The sequence below is a fragment of the Ipomoea triloba genome, chromosome 12 (genome assembly GCF_003576645.1).
Source record: "Ipomoea triloba cultivar NCNSP0323 chromosome 12, ASM357664v1".
NCBI classification, from domain to species: Eukaryota; Viridiplantae; Streptophyta; class Magnoliopsida; order Solanales; family Convolvulaceae; genus Ipomoea; species Ipomoea triloba.
The window spans coordinates 27914367-27932901 of NC_044927.1; the positions used below are offsets into that span (position 1 = coordinate 27914367).

Sequence of the window (18535 nt, forward strand, 5' to 3'; positions counted from 1 at the left end):
AGTTTTAAGGATGGTAAGATACCGGTCAACTAATCATAAGACTATATATAAAGCGTGGCCGCGAAGGGAGGTTTAGGCGACATGGGAAAGGAAATGGACTTAGAGTCGATCAAAAAATTCTTGGAGAAAGAAGGCGGTGAATATGAAGGCATAGTGGATTCCATGCCACTCAGATTCCTCGAACCCTTCGTCTCCCATGGCATCAAGGTCGACCTGGCCGAGCGCGGCCGCATTATCTGCACTCTCAAAGTTCCCCTCCGCCTAGTGGTTCAGCTCTATTTAACTAATTTCTTTCGATTTCATAGTCTTTGGGATAAAAGGAAGTTTTTTTTTTTTGAATTATGATTTATTTGATTGTTGATTTGGTTAAATTTTGATGGGAATTTGTGAGGGGAACAGAATATGGGCAACTTCTTGCACGGCGGAGCCACGGCGTCGCTGGTGGACATTGTCGGTTCGGCTGCTGTTTACACTATGGGAGCGCCCAATTCCGGGGCCTCCGTGGAGATAAACGTTTCCTACTTGGATGTTGCTTTTCTCGATGTAAGTGCTGCTTGCTTGTGATTATGGTCGTAAATAGCTGTTAGTTAGCTGATCGAGTTAGTGAGTTTGACTAATTGATAGCGTTAGCTGGTTGTAGAAAGATGTTTGACTAATTTATAGCGTTAGCTGGTTGAAGAAAGATGTTTGGTAAATACTTGTTAGCTGATAGCTTATTACATATAAAATGACTTTTATTAAAAAAGCAGCTTTGAGCAGCTTTTTTGATTTTAGTGTTTTGGAACAATAAGCTAATTAATCAAAAACTCATATTGGGTGTTTAACCAAGTCAAACAAGCCAAAAGTTGTTGATAGGCTAACTATTTTATCCAATATTATTATGATTATTATATGATGTGATGCACACATGATCCTCTTATTAGGCATTTTAAGGGTTGAATTTCTGACAGGAAATCTACGGGTCTGTCATCTAGTGAGCTGTTACTGATTAAACAGTTTGGTTTGTAAACTTGTGGCTTTCTGAAAATGCAGAGGAAAACTGCTTTAGAGTTGGAGATTGAAGCAGTTCCATGGTTTTTGATATCTTGAGTTTTTTTTATCTGTTGTGGCAGGCAGCTTTATAACTTGGTTGTTAGCTAGTTGTTGCTCTAACAAATTTCTGAGTTTTTAAGCTTTTAAGATTTGAGTTGCCTCAGGGGATTTGCCATTTATTCACCAAATCACCTCAACACAGAATAAGTTTCTTGTTAGTGTTTATTGAAATGAGATTTGCTTGGCCATCAGTGTATTATGGAATATCTTCTTTGCCTTTTTTTTTTTTCTGGATTTACAGTTAATGGTTTAATCATTCTACTCAGAAGCATGAAAGGAATCTCTCCGGTTGTTCCAAATAGACAGTAATAGTACATGAGATGTTCTATCATATCACTTCTTCAGATCATTGTTGAATCGTTTGTGTTTCATTTTTTAAATTGTATGCCTTGTTATTTCTCTTAACCAAGAAGCTGAAAAGAAATGGTTGTTCATGAAGGTTAAGAAGCATACTGTCAGGTTAGGTGATTAGTAAAAGTAGGTACGACTCTGTTGTGGAAATGTGATGTATTTCAATGGGATCTTACCAATCTCTGGGAAACGGAAAATAATACAGTATTTAGCAACTGGTTTCCTGTCATATAACGCATCATTTACCCTTTCATGCCACGCAAGTTACCAGTATTATTTTTTAACACGAGTTTTGGCTTTAAGCTGTTAGTTATTTTGCTGGAGTGGATAATAACTTAATTTCTTATTATTGTTGCATCAGGAAGAAGTTGAGATAGAGGCCAAGGTACTACGTATGGGGAAGTCGATAGCTGTTGTCAGCGTGGAGTTAAGGAAGAAAAAGACGGGAAAGATAATTGCTCAGGGGCGCCATACTAAATACTTGGCTGTTTCTAGTAAGCTATGAACTACCTTGTCAGCTTAGAGTTGAGGGGAAAAAAAAAGACTGGAAAGATTATCACTCACTCGTGTCGTACTAAATCAAAGTGTTGCTAACTAATGTGTCTCTCCTAGAGGAATGACCAAACAGAGACCAAATTGTTTGTTTCTGAGCATTCCTTGCAATAAATAATTGTATGTACAGAGATGTCAAAGTCTCATGACATTCTTATGTTTTCTCTTAAGATAAACCATGGGATGTCTTTGCTTTACATTCAATTATTCCAGCTTGGCTTTCATGAATTCCTCCAATATCCAGTTTGATTTATATATATTCTGGGAATGCAAGAAAGAGGAATGATAATATTTGAGTGAAGTTTGCTTCAAGAATGCGCATTTCTTTTTAGGGTGTGTTTGGAGACCCGATTTTCTAGGTTTCTAGTGTTTGGATGCTCTTGAAAAATCCAATCAACAGAAAACATTTTCCATTGACCGTAAAAAATCAGGCCATTTTCAAGTCATTTTAAGTATACAATTCTACTCATTTTCCATAAAATGAACCAAAAACACAAAGGTAGTTTTTTGCTGTGCAGCCAAACACGGAAAAAGAAAAATTTTTCTAAAAAATGACTCATTTTCTAAAAATCATTTTTCAGAAATCATTTTCCTGCTATTCAAATGTACCGTTTAGTGTATAATAGAACATGAGGTATGTTCCACTTGTGTTATTAGACATTTTTCAAAAATCATTTTCCTGCTATTCAAATGGACCGTTAGTGTATAATAGAACATGAGGTATGTTCCATTTGTGTTATTGGACAGAATCTCAAAAACCTTATTCAGATGTCCTTTTACAGACAGAATTATCACACCATGCAAAACAACAGACAGACAAAAGGAAAAGATCTCCACAAAATTGGAATATGGGGAAGAGGGGTTAGTTCATTCAAGATTCAGAATATACATCAGATGCAGTCATCAAACAGGGAAAGAGAGCAATTAGTTGCACAATGAATGTGAGCCCTCGAGTTACAAGTACCATTAAGGTTGGAAATCGACAAGACAAAAAATTCGTTTTGTTTAGAGAATCAATGGTCATCATTATTGTCTACAAGTCCTAGCGCCTCTCCCAAATTTAAAGTGTTTCTCATGGTTTTCCTTCCAACGGCTCCGCCTCCATTGCCTTTCCTCATCATTGCTGCAAATTCACCATAGTCTATTTGCCCATCCTGTAATATGAAAAGCTTACAGTGAGTTTAGCAAGAAACCGGAGCAAATTCATTAATTACTCTTCATAGCCTTCCATTTGGCATCTTCAATAACATAGCTCAAAATACTTGCATCGAAAGTTATAATCTTGGTTTCTTTAGGTAGACAGAGTTGAAGAAAGAGACAGAAAGCATTATAGACTCATCATACCAAGAAATCAAAGCAATAGTGATCACATGACAATTTAGGAGCACAATAGTCGGGGTAAAAAAAGTCATACAACTGAAAGATGGAGGGAGGTTAACAGGCTCCATTTGGTAGTTTCGGGGCAATTAGTACTAAATAATGATCACACGACAATAATGCTATCTTCTAACTATTCAAGGAGCTTTTTTTTTTTGAATACTACTGACTCTATTTTAATGCAGTATATGTTCATAACTACTTTCTCAACATATTGAAGCACAAAGAGTCAATATCGCCTCCACTGAGGCTCGAACCAACAACCTCCCGTATAAGGGAGCAACTATTCAAGGAGCTAGAATGTATGTTTATAACTCCCCAAATACCTAAGTAAAAACTGAAGGGCAGAAAACTTACATTATCTTGATCAATTTCTTTGATCATTTCATCAAGATTGAGCTCGCTTAGGCCAAATTCTTTGCAGGCATGCTGAAGTTCATCAATGGTTATGTAACCACTACCATCTTTGTCAAAGAAAGAGAAGGCCGAAAGTAGATTTTCCTCTCTTTCCAACTTGTTCAGGTGTACAGTAGCAGCAAGAAATTCACCATAGTCTATTGTCCCGCTGTTGTCAACATCCGCCTGTCAAATAAACCAAGTAGAATTCCATTGGCCTAACCATTCACTTCAATGATAAGAAAACTCCTAATGTACACATGAAAACAAAGGGTGGCTAAGCTAGCAAATTTGAACGAGCACCAAGAAGTAAATAATGAAGAATCATACAGCATCCATAAGATCCTTGATCTCAGACTCCATAAGTTCAGATCCAACTCGTCTTAAACCTTCTTTCAGCTCATCGAAGGTTATAGTTCCACTATTGTCTGTATCTATCATTCTGAAGAGCTCCTTGAGACCACCAATTTCTTCTTCTGATAGCCTCTCAGCAATTACCTTTAAGTAATGTAAAAATCGATCATTTTTTAAGATACACGAGCAGAATAAGAATTTAAGTGTAGGACAAGACAAGAATCTCCTATTTATATACCGGAAGAGAATAACAACAATCTTAACCTATGTAAAAAAGTTAGGGTGTCTATACAAAATATAAAAAAGCATGAAAGTGTTAACAGCATATGAAGGTTGATCCCAGAGCAAAATATAAAGTACGAATTTTGAGAAGCTACCAAATTGATATCAGAGAGCACAAGCATTTCCAAGAGATGGTGCAATAGAAAAAGAGTACTGAAACGGCAACACTTTTGAAAAGATATGCATGGAAATCTTACACGTAAAGCCATCTTCTTGAGTTTATTCATTGCAGAGAACTGTTTCAGACGTGAAAGAACTGCAGAACCAAGAGGCTTATCAGGTGCCATTTTGTCATCCACAATCCAAGGATGGCCTGAAAATCACAGGAAATAGGTGTGCTTATTATTAGAGCTTACTTGGCATGAATTTCATAAGTCGTGTTGAGGAGTTAATATAAAAAATAGAACCAAACAAATCCCGCAAATTCACTACACTATTCAGAAGGACTTACACAAAACTTCATGGGCTGTCAATCTCTTCTCTGGATCCCTATCAAGCATTTTGCATATCAAATCCTTGGCACTATCTGAAATCCCTGGCCATGGCTCTGATTCAAGATCTAGTTTCTCTTTCAATATCTGGCGGAATATCCCCACCTCAGTTTCTGCAATAGAAGCAGTAGGCATGTTAATTGTACCCAAACGAAACGCAACAGAGATTATCTTCCCCATATACACGAATCGAGCAGTCAACTACCTGCCCAAAAAGGCGGAACTCCACTCAGTAGTATGTACAAGATAATTCCAGCACTCCATACATCTGATTCGGGTCCATACTGCTTACGCAGAACCTCAGGTGCTACATAGTAAGGACTTCCAACTACATCCGAAAATATTTCACCTATGCATGACAAGGAAATAACAATCCAAGTGTTTATGTTAGGAAGATCAGAATATTATTAGAATGAACACCCACACCATTGCAGGCATGCCAAACAAGAAAACAAACTTCAGTGACAATGCTTGAAAATGACATTCAAGTTAAACCAACAATACACATGACATTGCCTCCTCAGAATGCACCTAAGACAAATCCACAAAGTAGTTTTTTCAATCAAGAATCCAAATAAGAATAGCATTCCCCATAATCAGAAAATCCGCTGTTAATCAATAAAGAAACTAGACAATTAAAGAACCCAATTGAGCTCCAAAACACATGGGAAATGGATCCTTCTTGCTTAAACAATAGAATCTGTACCTAATTGAACAAATGAAGCAAATGAGACCACTAGTGTTTCATTAATCAACTTTTCGTAATTCCAAAATGCTAAAATTCAAAAAACTGCTCAAAGTAACTTTTTGAACATAAATTATACCAAATAGCTAAAACCTAACAACTAATTTATCAAACACCTTTCTACAATATTCTACAATAAGCTAATGTTATCAACTAAGTAATACACTCCAACTCAATCAGTTAACCGCCATTTACCAAACGGGGCCAATATCTACATTTAAAATACAAAATAAAGGTTAAACATGAGGTAATACGTGAACTTATCATTAATTGATAAAGAAACTAGACAATTAAAGAACAACAGATTCAAGAAAGATTACCTGGTTTGTAGAAAACAGAAAGGCCAAAATCAATGGCCTTAAGAGTAGCATCCTCATCAGTGCTAAGGCACAAAAAGTTCTCAGGCTTGAGATCTCTATGCATGACCCCCAAGGAATGACAAGCCTCCACAACCCCAACAATAGTCTTAAGCAGCTTAGCAGCCTCCCTCTCGCTGTAATGCCCTTTCTCCACAATCCTATCAAAAAGCTCCCCACCGGCACAGAGCTCCATGACTATATGCACATACAGAGCATCCTCAAAAGTACCCTTAATTCTCACGACATTTGGGTGCTCAGACAAGTGGTGCATTATCTGAATCTCCCTCCAAACATCCTCGTAATCCTCGGAGCAGAACAGCTTCTTCTTGGGAATTGACTTGCAGGCGTAGGCCGTGCCCGTGGATTTCTCCGTGCAGAGATGAGTGGTCCCGAACTGGCCTTGCCCCAGCTTCTTGCCGATGGTGTAGAGCTGCTGAAGCGGCGGAGTCCGGTACGGTAGGACCCACGTGGGTTTGGGTTTCGGCGGGTCCCGGGTCACGGTTTCTGAGGTTTTGGACGCCATTAACGAGCTCAATGAATCTTGATCGTGATTCAAGAATCAATGAATAAGTGGATTTGAGATAGCTTTTGGGGATTTTTCAAGAATATACTTTGCAAATAGAAAAAAAAAAAAAAGTACACTGAACAAGACTACTTGTCTCTCTCTCTCTCTCTCTCCGTTTCTCGCACGAGATTTTTCTCTCTAGATTCTCTCCAATTCCCCGTCTTATACTCCGGTTCCTGTAAGAAATGATCTCTCCGGCTAAAATAGTCATTTCGCTTTTTTCTCTATGCCTTTTTCTTTCTTTTTTAGCTTGCCCAGTGTTTTGTTGTTATTACTACCCTCCGTCTATTTTACGTGTCCGGTCAAATCAACTTTCTTTCTCAATTATTTTTATATAAGTTATTTATAACTTAAATATTGCTCGCTCCGTATAATTATATTTAACTATAATTAGTTATCGTTTGATAGTTGTTATTTGTATATCCAAGCTCTAGAAATTATATTTAATTATAAGTTATCAAGAGTATACAATATGATTTTACATGTGGTTCGTACTTTAGGATTGATTATAGCGAAATATAAAATAATTCCCCCTTGATGTCAATGAAGTCTGGGAGAAGAGTTTATGACAAGTTCAAATAATTACCCAACTTGTGTGTTTCTTTTTTGCAAACAAATTAAAATAAAAATAGTATATTTACATCTTTTATGTAGTTAGTTGATAACACGATGTTAATTTTTGACTAAATAGTTAAGGGAATGTCCAACAGTCAACATAAATCATTGAAGAATTATGTAAGTACTGAAAAAAATTGAAAAATCAAGGGAATATCGTGTCTATTATTGTGAGTAGTAATATATTTTTTAACCTTTTATGCCTTTTTTTAAGGGTTTATGTACATGTGTGAATACTTAATACCCTCGCCTATATATACATAAAATCTATGTCATCAAAGTTTGCAATTTAACCATAAAGTACGCGGTACAGCTTGAACGCAGTAAAACCTTTATTAGATAAGAATTGTACATACCCCCACCCCTTGAGTTTCTCCTGTAATTATTATTTTCATTAATGAAATAAGAATTTGCATTGCATTTCAAGTTTTTCAACAACTGTTTTGAGTTTGATGAATATAATTATACAATTTACGTTGTATCTATTCTGTTGACATTGTAGACAGATTTGTCAAACCGGCGCCGCCCAATTGCCAGGAGTGGTTATTCCGGCACCATATGTGCTCAGAGAACGTGATCAGATGTTTATTCGAAAAAAAAAGAAGTAAAAATTGCCAAGTAATCAGCCATGTTAGTGCCCTGTCAGCGGACAACCGGAAACAAGGAGTAGAAACCGACTAGCCGGTGAATTCGGATGGATTTGCGCCGTTTAGGGATGTAATTGCACTTTTTTTTGTTTTGGGTGGCCTGATTGCACTTTCGCGTTACGTTCAGTGGCCAATTTGGCCCTTATTCCTAATTAATAAACAATTTGTAAGACGGCCTGACACAAATATGAATCAAAAGCAATCCGAGAATACCAATAAATGTTAGCTCTTAACATTGTTTTAGGTTGCCAAAGGCCTTATAGTCAAGCGGCATGAAGTGATTCTCCCAAGTGGGAGGTCATGGGTTCAAGCCTTAGTGGGGACGGTTGAGAAAAACATACTACATGTAAACAGGGTCAATAGTATTAAAAAAAAAAAACATTGTTTTAGACCAAAAACAACCAATTCAACGAGGACGTTGGTCTCAGCTGTGGTGATGAATATAGTGATTATCGGAGAAATCGCAACATGTGGTGGTGCTTGGTTGCCTACAACCTTGGCTATAACCAGTGCCCTTCAATCAAAGCTTACATGCATTGCTTTCGTGAAACTTCTAATTTTTTGGACTGTTACGATGTAGTATATATTCATAACAATTATTTTTATATATTTTTAAATAATATATTTTTAGTATATTAAAAATGTATCTTATATTCAAAGTCACACAGGTGGATCATGGTCCACACAATAATTTGCCATAAATGATGGTGCACTTTTTTTAGCCAAAAATTTTGTACACACATATTAACTCAGCGAAAGTTTTAGCCCGTTCTAAGATGGATCAATACCCATGTGCATATTTTGAACCAAACTGGTCCATGGAGGAGGCCTACTCCAAATATTGGCCCATTAATTGACCATCTGCCTAGCAAAAACACGACACGTGTCCTCCCTTCATTTGAGGGAAAAGCCGTCACTGTCTCATTAATCAACTAACCTTGTGCCACCAGTGCTATAGCTATTGTACCTTCCCTCCATAAAAGGTGTTGTACTCTCATGGTCATGGAACTAGTGAAAGCCGGTGGAAAAAGACAGCCTAGATACGGGCGTGTCTACCGCTGAAGGCCGGTGGAAATCTAGATCGTCGAGTATTAAATCCATAAATCAGGTGCCTCTCACACCGCCACGTGTCCCTACACCCCGTCTATAAAAAAACTAAACTCATTGTTCCATGGAAGTTCGTTCATAACTTCGTCTTCACTCTTCTCCCTCTCAACCGCTCCCTCTCTCTCTCTACGAAAAATAGCTCACTTCTCTCTCTACACACAGTTTCAATCGGAAGTTGATTCGTCATGAGTCGTTTCTGGACTTTGATCACTCACCTTCATACTCTCGCGGGGTACGTAATAATATTATTGATTGATTGATTGATTTTGTTTTTGATTAATTAATTGCTTCATAATCGTTCTGATTTCATCTCTATCTTCAAATTTATCCCCAGGCCAGTGACGATGTTGCTCTATCCTCTGTAAGTATCATCATCTGAATTAACCTGATTGATCTCTGTTTTTTTTTTCATGAATTTTTTACAAAATATATTTACTGATTATAATTTATACTGATGTGTGTATACCTATGGATGTACGTGTATATATAAAGGTATGCATCGGTTGTAGCGATAGAGACAACTTCGAAATTGGACGATGAGCAGTGGCTAGCGTATTGGATACTCTATTCTTTCCTCACGCTCATGGAAATGCTACTAGAACCTATGCTACAGTGGTATATATGTTTTACCTTTTCCCTCTGCTGCTAATTCTTTTTTCCTGCTTTTCTGGAAGTGATTCAATTTGTTTATATGGGAGTTTTGTACTTTATACCTTTCGTGTGTTATAAGTTTAAACTCGGATTATAAAAGGTTTTGAGTTTTGTGTGATGTGTGATGGTGATAGGATACCAATATGGTATGATGTGAAGCTGCTATTTGTGGCGTGGCTGGTTTTGCCTCAGTTCAGAGGGGCTGCCTTCATATATGACAAACTGGTTAGAGAAAAGCTTATCAAGAGATATGGAGCAGGATTCTTACAACAACAAGAACAAAAAAAATCCCCAAATGGCAAGGCCAAAACCAAAACCAAATTTGTGGACTTCATCACCCCTAAGAAGGTTAGTAAGAGATTCCCCTTCTTATGCTCGCCATTAACTTTATAATTTCATTGCATTTTTCGGTGCTAATAGTGCTGTATATAACCACTTTAACGTGGCATAACATGCCTTTGTTTCTTCTCTCACCCCTCTCTCTCTTTTGCTTTGGGTATTATTTTAACAGAGTGAGCATGAAGTTTCCTAACAGAAGAAGAGGTGGACTGTGGACACACCTTGATATCTTGCAAGCTCCCTTCTTGTCTGAATTCATCTTTTTACCTTTATTGGTTTAGTTTGCTGACCAGTGTAGATATGTACATCTTATGATCTTTGACATGTCCGGTGAAATAGCACTTACTGGTGTTTGTGATGTAAAAATTTGTGTCAAGGTGTTGTTAATTGAGATTTACTAATGAATGTATGTTTGAAGATTGTGTATTGTACATTTGTACACAATGAAAGTCCATCCCAAGTTGTTATCAAAAGATGGATGGAATTTTTGTGACTTGATTTGGTTATATGATATTTGCCTATTTGGAGTATAATCTTTTTTGGACAATTATTTAGAATAATTGATAATTGATATACAAAATATAAAAGGAAGGTAAAGCTTTTGTGAAAACAATAATAAATATTCTGTAGTTTTTTTTTTTTTAGTTCTTTAATTAAAGCAAAGTGTTTGCTTTGGGCAAAATTATTTTAACTTTAGCTAGCAAATAAATGTAGAGTGGGGAGCAACAGTAATCCAAACTCGAGAAGACATCAAATATAAAATTACAGCTCAGTTATGGGCCAAGAGGACTGATTAAATATTCAAGAGAAGTGCGATTGCGACTGCAACCAATACTACGCTTCTTTTAGCATCGTAAAATGAAAAAAAAAAAAAAAAGAAAAAGAAAAAACATTATAGTAACATAAACAGTCCTCCATTAAATTCAATGGATTACGCTAATTGTAGTGGAGATCCGGATTCGATTCTGCAATGAATAATGGGTTCGCCCAAGCCCATAAAAAAACCCGCTTGATATTTGATAATCGAGGCGACACTTGCCCTGATTTCCCTACTCCGGCCCCCAAATCCGCTGATTGATGAACTGCTGAATTGACAGGGAAGGAAAGGCGGGATTTTTTAAAAACTATATTTATTTACCGCATTCACTCTTCCCACCCACAGTTTCAAAACCACTACTCCTCACTCCTCAAATCCACCGGCCAAAAAGATTTAATTTTTTATTAAGAGAATATTTGTTGTTCTCGATTTTTGCCGATTTTCACTGTGAAAATTTGCTGTAATATACCAATTAAGTTGGAAGCCTGAAGCCTGAAGGCGGGAGCTATGGAGGGATCGAACGAGCAGGATGTTAAGCTCGAGATCTGCTTGAATTTGGATACAAGGCTCGAACTCCACCGGCCGGAGGAAAAGGAGAAGTCGCCGGAGTTGACTCAATCAGAAGGAGCCGTTAGTTTTACTGACGTGAAGGTGAATGCTGGTTCAGCGGCAGGTGAAGCCAAAATTAACGGCGTTTCCGAGGTTGAAAATGTGGTAAAGGTAAAGCCGGAGAATATGAAAGATGCCTCTCTGCCGGAGCAGAAGCCGCGCCGTAAAAGAGGAAGACCCCCGAAGAATATTAGTAAAGCTGAACTGAGCAGCGAGGCAGTTTTTGCGTCAGAAAAGGGGAATTTAGAGGGAAAGATGGAAGAGCAGCAGAATCGTCCTCGGAAAAGAGGAAGACCACCGAAGAATCGAGCTGAGAGTGATGGGGATTCCAAAACAAAAGGTCTTGCTGATGAAAGTTTGGAGCCTGACAAAGATAAGAGGCAATGTAAAGGCCAAATGGAAGAAAACCGGGAAGAAATTTGTACTCATGTGGAAATGGGGGAGATGCAGAAGCCTCGTCGTAAAAGAGGAAGGCCGCCAAAAAGTAAGAATCAAGCTGATTGTGCCGAGAAAAGTTTGGAGTCTGGAAAAGAAGGGGTCGAAAATGGGGCTCCTGTGAAGAACAATAAGCCAGGTAGAAGAGGTCGGAAACCAAAAGCAAACAGAACTCAAAACCAGAGCCTTGGTGAAGATGGGGGACTGGGTTTGGAGAGTGAAAACCCTGCTGAGAATGATAAAAAAAGACGAGTTAAAAGGCAGGTTAGAAATCAACAAGAAATCAACAAGGATGGAGATGGAGAAGAGGAGCAAGGGAAGGAAAAAGTGGTGAGTGCATGCCCTCTTCAAACTATGGGTCATGATGATTTTTGGTTTTTTCTTGCCAAAAATCAAATTGATAAACTAAGATTATGCAAAAAGATCTCAACTTTTCAATGGTTTGAATGCCATGTGTATTATGCTTTTGCCTGCTTGGTTAATTGGCTTTGTTGGTATCTCTGCTGACCTTAATTCTGCATTTTGTTATTATAGTGTAATGAACTTGAACGGAACACTTGCCACCAGTGCAAGAGAAATGACAAGGGAAGGGTGGTTCGTTGCACCAGTTGTAATGCAAAGAGATACTGTTTACTTTGCATCACCAGATGGTATGGAGACATATGCTAACAACTTTTTTTTTTCTTCTGTATTTTTTTTTTACTGCTGAAATTTAGGCGTGAGAGTGGTGCATTTGTTGAATTAAAGGCAAAAAAGGGTCATTTGGTGTTGTTCCTGCATAGTTATAGTCATCTACCCTATGATAGGAATATTTTGAGGGAAATTTCTCTTTACAGGATGTTAATCACACTTATGGTCAAGTGTTTCAGCTGTATATAGTGATGGTTTCCTAAATTGTTGCTATCTTCCTTTTTGTTTCCATGAAAAAGGTATCCCGGTGTGCCAGAGGAGGCTTTTGCAGAAAAATGCCCTGTATGTCTCCAAAACTGCAATTGCAAAGCGTGCTTGCGATTGGATGGGTCTATAAGGGTTGGCTTCTTTCGCTCTTCTAGGTTTTAAATTTTAATATTTGATGTTTCTCTTGAATACCAGTTTTATGTACTGACCTGGGATTTCTCGTCTCCCCACTATAGGCAATGAAGAAATTAAAATTTGAAGTCAGCTTAGAGGAGAAGGTTCAGTACTCTAAATATATATTGCTACTGCTCCTGCCTTTCTTGAGACAATTCAATGCAGAACAAATGACGGAGAGAGAGGTTGAAGCTAAGATTCGTGGTATTCTTCTGTTTGATGAAAGTGCCCTGTTATGGCTTTGCATTCTTCTTATTCAATGATTTCTTGTTGTTCTCAGCTGTGTAAAAAATCTTTTATTGATGCGTGAAAATAAGATAAAAGCAAACCCTAGGTGGCTTCATGATTGATATTATGTCACTAATAAGAAGAGAAAAGTGAAAAAGTAATATTCTTAATTATACAAAAGAAGTCATATACCTATATGCTACAAAAATGCCAAAAATAAAAATAATAGAAGAATGCAAAACCATAACCGGGCACTGTTCTATAGTACATGGACTAATAAAAATAATAGAAGAAGTCATATACCTATAGTACATGGACTAATGAAGTACTTAAACTGTTCTAAGTTTGCAAGTTTTGGAGTTGCATAGTTGTATGTATAGGTTACCACTCACTCAGTAGAGGATATCCTATGGTGATGACATGTTGAACTTGTGCTTTTCTTAACTCTGATGTACGGTAAGGGAATTACAAATTTTTATTTTTTTTCTATTTTTTCTTAAAGGAGTAATCCCTTCAGAGTTACATCTACAAGAAGCAAATTGCCAGCAGAATGAGCGGATGTATTGGTAGGTTTTGGAAATGCCTTCTTTATTGTATGCCAATTATTCACTCCTTTGCTGAAATATCTTTTGTGCCACATGGTTCTTGCAGCAACAACTGCAGAACATCCATTTTTGATTTTCACAGAAGCTGTTCAAAGTGTTCCTATGACCTTTGCCTTACCTGCTGCCAAGAGCTAAGGAATGGCCACCTACAGGGGAGTGAAAAAGAAGTTGCCGTGAAATACATTAACAATGGGCTAGAGTACTTGCATGGTGACACTAATAGTGGAACCGCTATGAAAGGAAGCTCCAAGAAACGTGTTGACTATAAAGTCATTGAAGACGTTGAGTTAAAATCTGAATTGAAACCCATTGATACTGAAGAAAAACTTTTTCTCCCAAAGCCTGCTGGTGATTGCTGTCTTCAATGGAGATCTGGAGAAAATGGTGAAATTCCTTGTCCACCAGATAATATGGGCGGTTGCAATGAGGGAAGCTTAGTATTAAAGCACTTGTTAGGGGAGAATTATGTTTCAGAATTGCTAGCAAAAGCAGAAGAAATAGCAAAGACATGCAAGTTGGACGAAGTGTCTGGAGATTCTCAGCAGACTTGTTCTTGTTTGAAATCAGTTAACATGAATGACCTTCGTAACATGTTATGCAAGGCAGCTTCTAGGAAGGATTCTGATGATAATTATTTATACTTCCCCGAAGCTAAAGATCTTCAGCATGAGGATCTGAAGCATTTCCAATGGCATTGGCGTAAAGGAGAACCTGTAATTGTCAGTAATGTTCTGGAAACTACCTCAGGATTGAGTTGGGAGCCCCGGGTTATGCAGCGCGCCTTCCGCCAGAAAAGAAGTCAAAACCATTCGTTTCTTTTAGATGTGATTGCTGTCAACTGCTTGGATTGGTGTGAGGTTAGTGCGGAAATTTTGCCCCAAAAAATTATCAATAATGCTTTGCTGAATGACACTATTGAGAATAGTATGGTACTCAAGGAGTGCGTTTATTGGATGATTCTATATGGTCAATTTCTTTAACGAGTTGTGTTGTGCTAATGTTATTTCTGGGGTGACGTGCAGGTTCAAATTAATATCTCCAAGTTTTTTAAGGGATATATGGACTGTCAATTTGACAGATACGGGTGGCCTCAAATTCTCAAGCTGAAAGACTGGCCACCATCCAATTTATTTGATGAGCGGTTGCCTCGTCATGCTGCTGAGTTTGAAAACTGCCTTCCTTTCAAGGCATACACGAGTCCTAAAAACGGGTACTTAAATATTGCTGTGAAGTTGCCGGAGGATTCCTTGAAACCAGATATGGGACCAAAGACATATATTGCTTATGGAATCCATCAAGAACTAGGCCGTGGTGACTCTGTAACCAAGCTGCATTGTGATATGTCTGATGCGGTATCTACACAACTTTATGCCTTGAATAAGTGGAAATGACTGAAGCAACTGCGTTTTGGATACTACTATTATATATACCAGATTTTTGGCTTTATTGCAATGTAGTTGCTCTATAGAAGTAGGAAAAAAAAACTGATTATGTGTCTCCTTACGAGGTTCGTATAAATTTTTGTTGCAGGTGAATATCTTGACACATGCTCAAGGAACAAAATTAACACCGGAACACCTTTTAACTATAGAAGAGTTGAAAAAGCGGCATGCTGCCCAGGATCAAAAGGAACTGGAGATGGGTGATCAGCAGGAAAAATGTGAAAGTGGAGTTTATGCATTGAATGATGAATATCCTCGTCACGATTTGGTGACAAAAGCAAAGTCCGTTGATCAAGGAGATGAGAAATCTGCCGCCTCGATGAAGTTAGAGATGCAGGGTAGTACTGATGGGGTATTGACCGGTACTCGGAATATTGCCTGCACTCCTGAAACTGGTGCAAATGGTGAAGGGGCGGGATGTAGAAGTATGAACCTTAACTGCGATATGCAATTAAGTAATGACTCTGAAGTATTAGAACACAGCGATGGTGGCGCTCTCTGGGATATCTTTAGGAGGGAAGATGTTCCCAAGTTGGAAAAATATCTAAGGAAGCACTTCAAGGAGTTCAGGCATATTCATTGTTACCCTGTGCCACATGTACGAACTTTTTCATGATTGTAGTATCCAACTACGGTGATTTTGAGATTACTTTATTTCAATTACCATCGCTCTCTCTCTCTTTTAATTAGGTTGTTCACCCCATACACGATCAAGCTTTTTACTTGACTGTTGAGCATAAAAAGAGGCTTAAGGAAGAATACGGTTAGTTTCTTGTGTAACCACTGTTATCCATCTCTACTTTTAAATTTTACGGAGTATTTGAATAGTATGCTATGCTGAACTCTATCTTACAGGGATTGAACCATGGACGTTCATTCAAAAATTAGGAGATGCTGTTTTCATACCAGCGGGTTGCCCTCATCAAGTTAGAAATTTAAAGGTATATTAGCTTATACATCTCATTAAGCCATTGATCTTGGTTACTTCAGCATCTATGGCTATAGTTTTCTATATGTATTTTTGCTCGATCTTTCCCAAGGCGGTATGTTTTTCAGCATTGCCCATAAGGTCAAGTTTTGAAACTGTTCTACTTATCCATTGTGTTTTAACTCGTCTTATAAGTTCAAAGGCGTGCATTACTGTTTTTAACTATGATGTTTGCTGATATATGCAATTATTTATTGTCTTTCCTTTCGAAATAAAGACGACCTGTTTCTGTTTTTCTTGGCAGTCGTGCTTAAAAGTTGCTGTTGACTTCGTTTCTCCCGAAAATATTCACGAGTGCATGAGACTGACTAAGGAGTTCCGAACTCTTCCTCAAAATCACAGGGCCAAGGAAGATAAACTGGAGGTGTGATTTCTGTTGATGTATCTGAAGTTCGATATAAATTCTTTCTGATATAAATTTATGATTTTGCACACACTTCTTTATATCAGTAAATTTTCCCGAGTGATTTTCTTCTTTACATTGTGATACACCTGAATAAAAATTTGATCTTCAACACTTCTCTTGAACAGGTTAAGAAAATGATCATTTGTGCAGTGAAGGACGCACTGAACGATATTGAGAAATTAACTTTGTAAGTATGCCAAGCCCCTAAAGCTAGCAATGCTGGCTTGCTTATTGTTCGAGAAAAAAGATTGATTAGTTCTCGCTTGGTTCATCTATCCCGTGGCTATACACAGTATATAATTAACCGATAAATTGCATGGTTTGATTTGCAGGGAACCGACGGGGACAAGTTAACTCAAACCAACTGCAGATTATGAGAGATGTGCTGTATATAGCTGTCTAACATGTCATCTGTTTTTTCCCACTGTTATCATTTGCTTGACCATTTCCTCCGTTTTTGCTTTGTCGAAAATTGGAGAAGAGTGTTTAATTCCACGCTTGACATGTTACCCTGATTGATGAATTATGATCTTAAGAATCAAATTCGCATTCCACATTTATTTCCATTATTACCATTTCTATATTCTCTATTTCTAATTTGATTTGTCTGCTGCACCTTTCCCCCCGGCCTGGCGAGCATTGCATCGCCTAGGATCGAACGGTTTCGTGGTTTTCTCGCAACGAGCGCATAATGCCAGGTTAGTTTTTATGTTTTTATTATATATATACAGTAACTCTGAAAAGCATATATGCAGGAGAATTAGACAATATGTATACATATATGTGAAAAAAATTTGTGAGGAAAAGACTGAGAATCCATTGATGAGATTTGAATGTCTCACGATGAATCCGAGAGGAACATATGTATATATATATATATGTATATATATTTCTGCATAATATTTATCCTTTTTGAACTATGAGGGAAAGAAAACGGAACCAATTTGATTAATGTCTTTTTCTATTTCTTCTTCTTCTTCATTGCAGCATAACAGGGAGTCATAATCTGACTCAAATACATAGAGTCCTTAATCTGCTATGTTAACGGGGCTGACACAGCAGAACCATTTCTTGCCCGAGTGATGGCGTTGGACGAGGCGGTCAGCATTCCGCTTTTTGAAGGACGAGAGCTTGCGACCGGCTTTAGATTCGGGCTGGTCCCCGAGGGTACCATCCCGGAGCGCCCTCCGTTCTTTGCGGGCCTTGTCGAAAATGAAGGAGTAGTCGTTGGGGTCGTTGACGTCCCATTCGCCGAACTTGGGCAGGGCCTTGTTCATGTTTGCTTCTGTCATCTCCGATCAAGAAGAGGCAATGAGACATACGAGAAGCCCAGAAAAAGACAGACACAAAAGGCAAGAGAATTCCTCCCATCACTTATCTCCTTTCCTTTATACTAGGAAATGTTTTTGCATGCATGTCTACCATTACAATTCAAGGCCCGTCGTGAATGTGGGAAACAAATTTAAGCCTCATTTCCTTGGTTTTCATCGTATATAAATTATTTGGAAATTTTTACCCACACTGCAATTCAACAAAACACAAAATTTTCCATTTTTCTTTCATATTTTTTCCTTGCCAACTTTACCCAACAATGGTCGGGCCTATGGAGATCCATTGAAGTTTTCCTTAAAATATATTTCGTATGAATAATATTACACGAATTGAAGCATGTGTTCCAAGCAACAAGTAACTTTTTTTTTATCGGGGCAATTGGCTCTAAGCAACACATAGCTTTTTTTATCGGGGGTGACTTGGAGATTTGAATCCATGACTTTTGGTATGAGATTGACTTTGATATTAAATTAAAGCACGTACTTCATTTCAATTATAAAAATTTAGGCTGATAATTGAATTGTATATTTATGTTTATATATTATTATATGCTCAACAACACACATTCTTTAGTATAATGGAGTATATATATTTGACTTTTAGTTATTATCAAAGTGGCATATTTGATTCTTTAGGTACTAAATTTGTCACAAATGTCATTAATTTTGTTCATGTAATA

General features: G+C 37.7%; 4 protein-coding genes across 4 annotated transcripts; 3 read left to right on the plus strand and 1 right to left on the minus strand.

The window, feature by feature from the left end:
- Nucleotides 1–56: 56 nt before the first annotated feature.
- LOC115999057 (acyl-coenzyme A thioesterase 13-like) lies at nt 57–2223 on the plus strand. Its single transcript, XM_031238799.1, has 3 exons — nt 57–267; nt 400–543; nt 1805–2223. Exons 1-3 carry the CDS (start codon nt 82–84, stop codon nt 1946–1948), a joined length of 474 nt encoding a protein of 157 aa, XP_031094659.1. The 5' UTR covers nt 57–81; the 3' UTR covers nt 1949–2223.
- A 591-nt stretch (nt 2224–2814) lies between these two features.
- LOC115999056 (calcium-dependent protein kinase SK5-like) lies at nt 2815–6742 on the minus strand. The gene is made up of 7 exons (XM_031238798.1): nt 5961–6742; nt 5101–5244; nt 4856–5008; nt 4602–4717; nt 4099–4266; nt 3730–3954; nt 2815–3149 (listed from the first exon to the last, which is right to left on the minus strand). Exons 1-7 carry the CDS (start codon nt 6520–6522, stop codon nt 3009–3011), a joined length of 1509 nt encoding a protein of 502 aa, XP_031094658.1. The 5' UTR covers nt 6523–6742; the 3' UTR covers nt 2815–3008.
- A 2248-nt stretch (nt 6743–8990) lies between these two features.
- LOC115999766 (HVA22-like protein e) lies at nt 8991–10453 on the plus strand. Its single transcript, XM_031239671.1, has 5 exons — nt 8991–9165; nt 9268–9294; nt 9426–9548; nt 9719–9932; nt 10096–10453. Exons 1-5 carry the CDS (start codon nt 9119–9121, stop codon nt 10114–10116), a joined length of 432 nt encoding a protein of 143 aa, XP_031095531.1. The 5' UTR covers nt 8991–9118; the 3' UTR covers nt 10117–10453.
- A 239-nt stretch (nt 10454–10692) lies between these two features.
- LOC115999033 (lysine-specific demethylase JMJ25-like) lies at nt 10693–17088 on the plus strand. Its single transcript, XM_031238761.1, has 13 exons — nt 10693–12114; nt 12319–12434; nt 12714–12813; nt 12918–13059; nt 13586–13649; nt 13735–14545; nt 14711–15040; nt 15219–15728; nt 15821–15893; nt 15986–16071; nt 16363–16482; nt 16650–16711; nt 16857–17088. The coding sequence occupies exons 1-13, from the start codon at nt 11248–11250 to the stop codon at nt 16876–16878; spliced, it is 3303 nt and encodes a 1100-aa protein (XP_031094621.1). The 5' UTR covers nt 10693–11247; the 3' UTR covers nt 16879–17088.
- The last annotated feature ends 1447 nt before the right edge of the window (nt 17089–18535 follow it).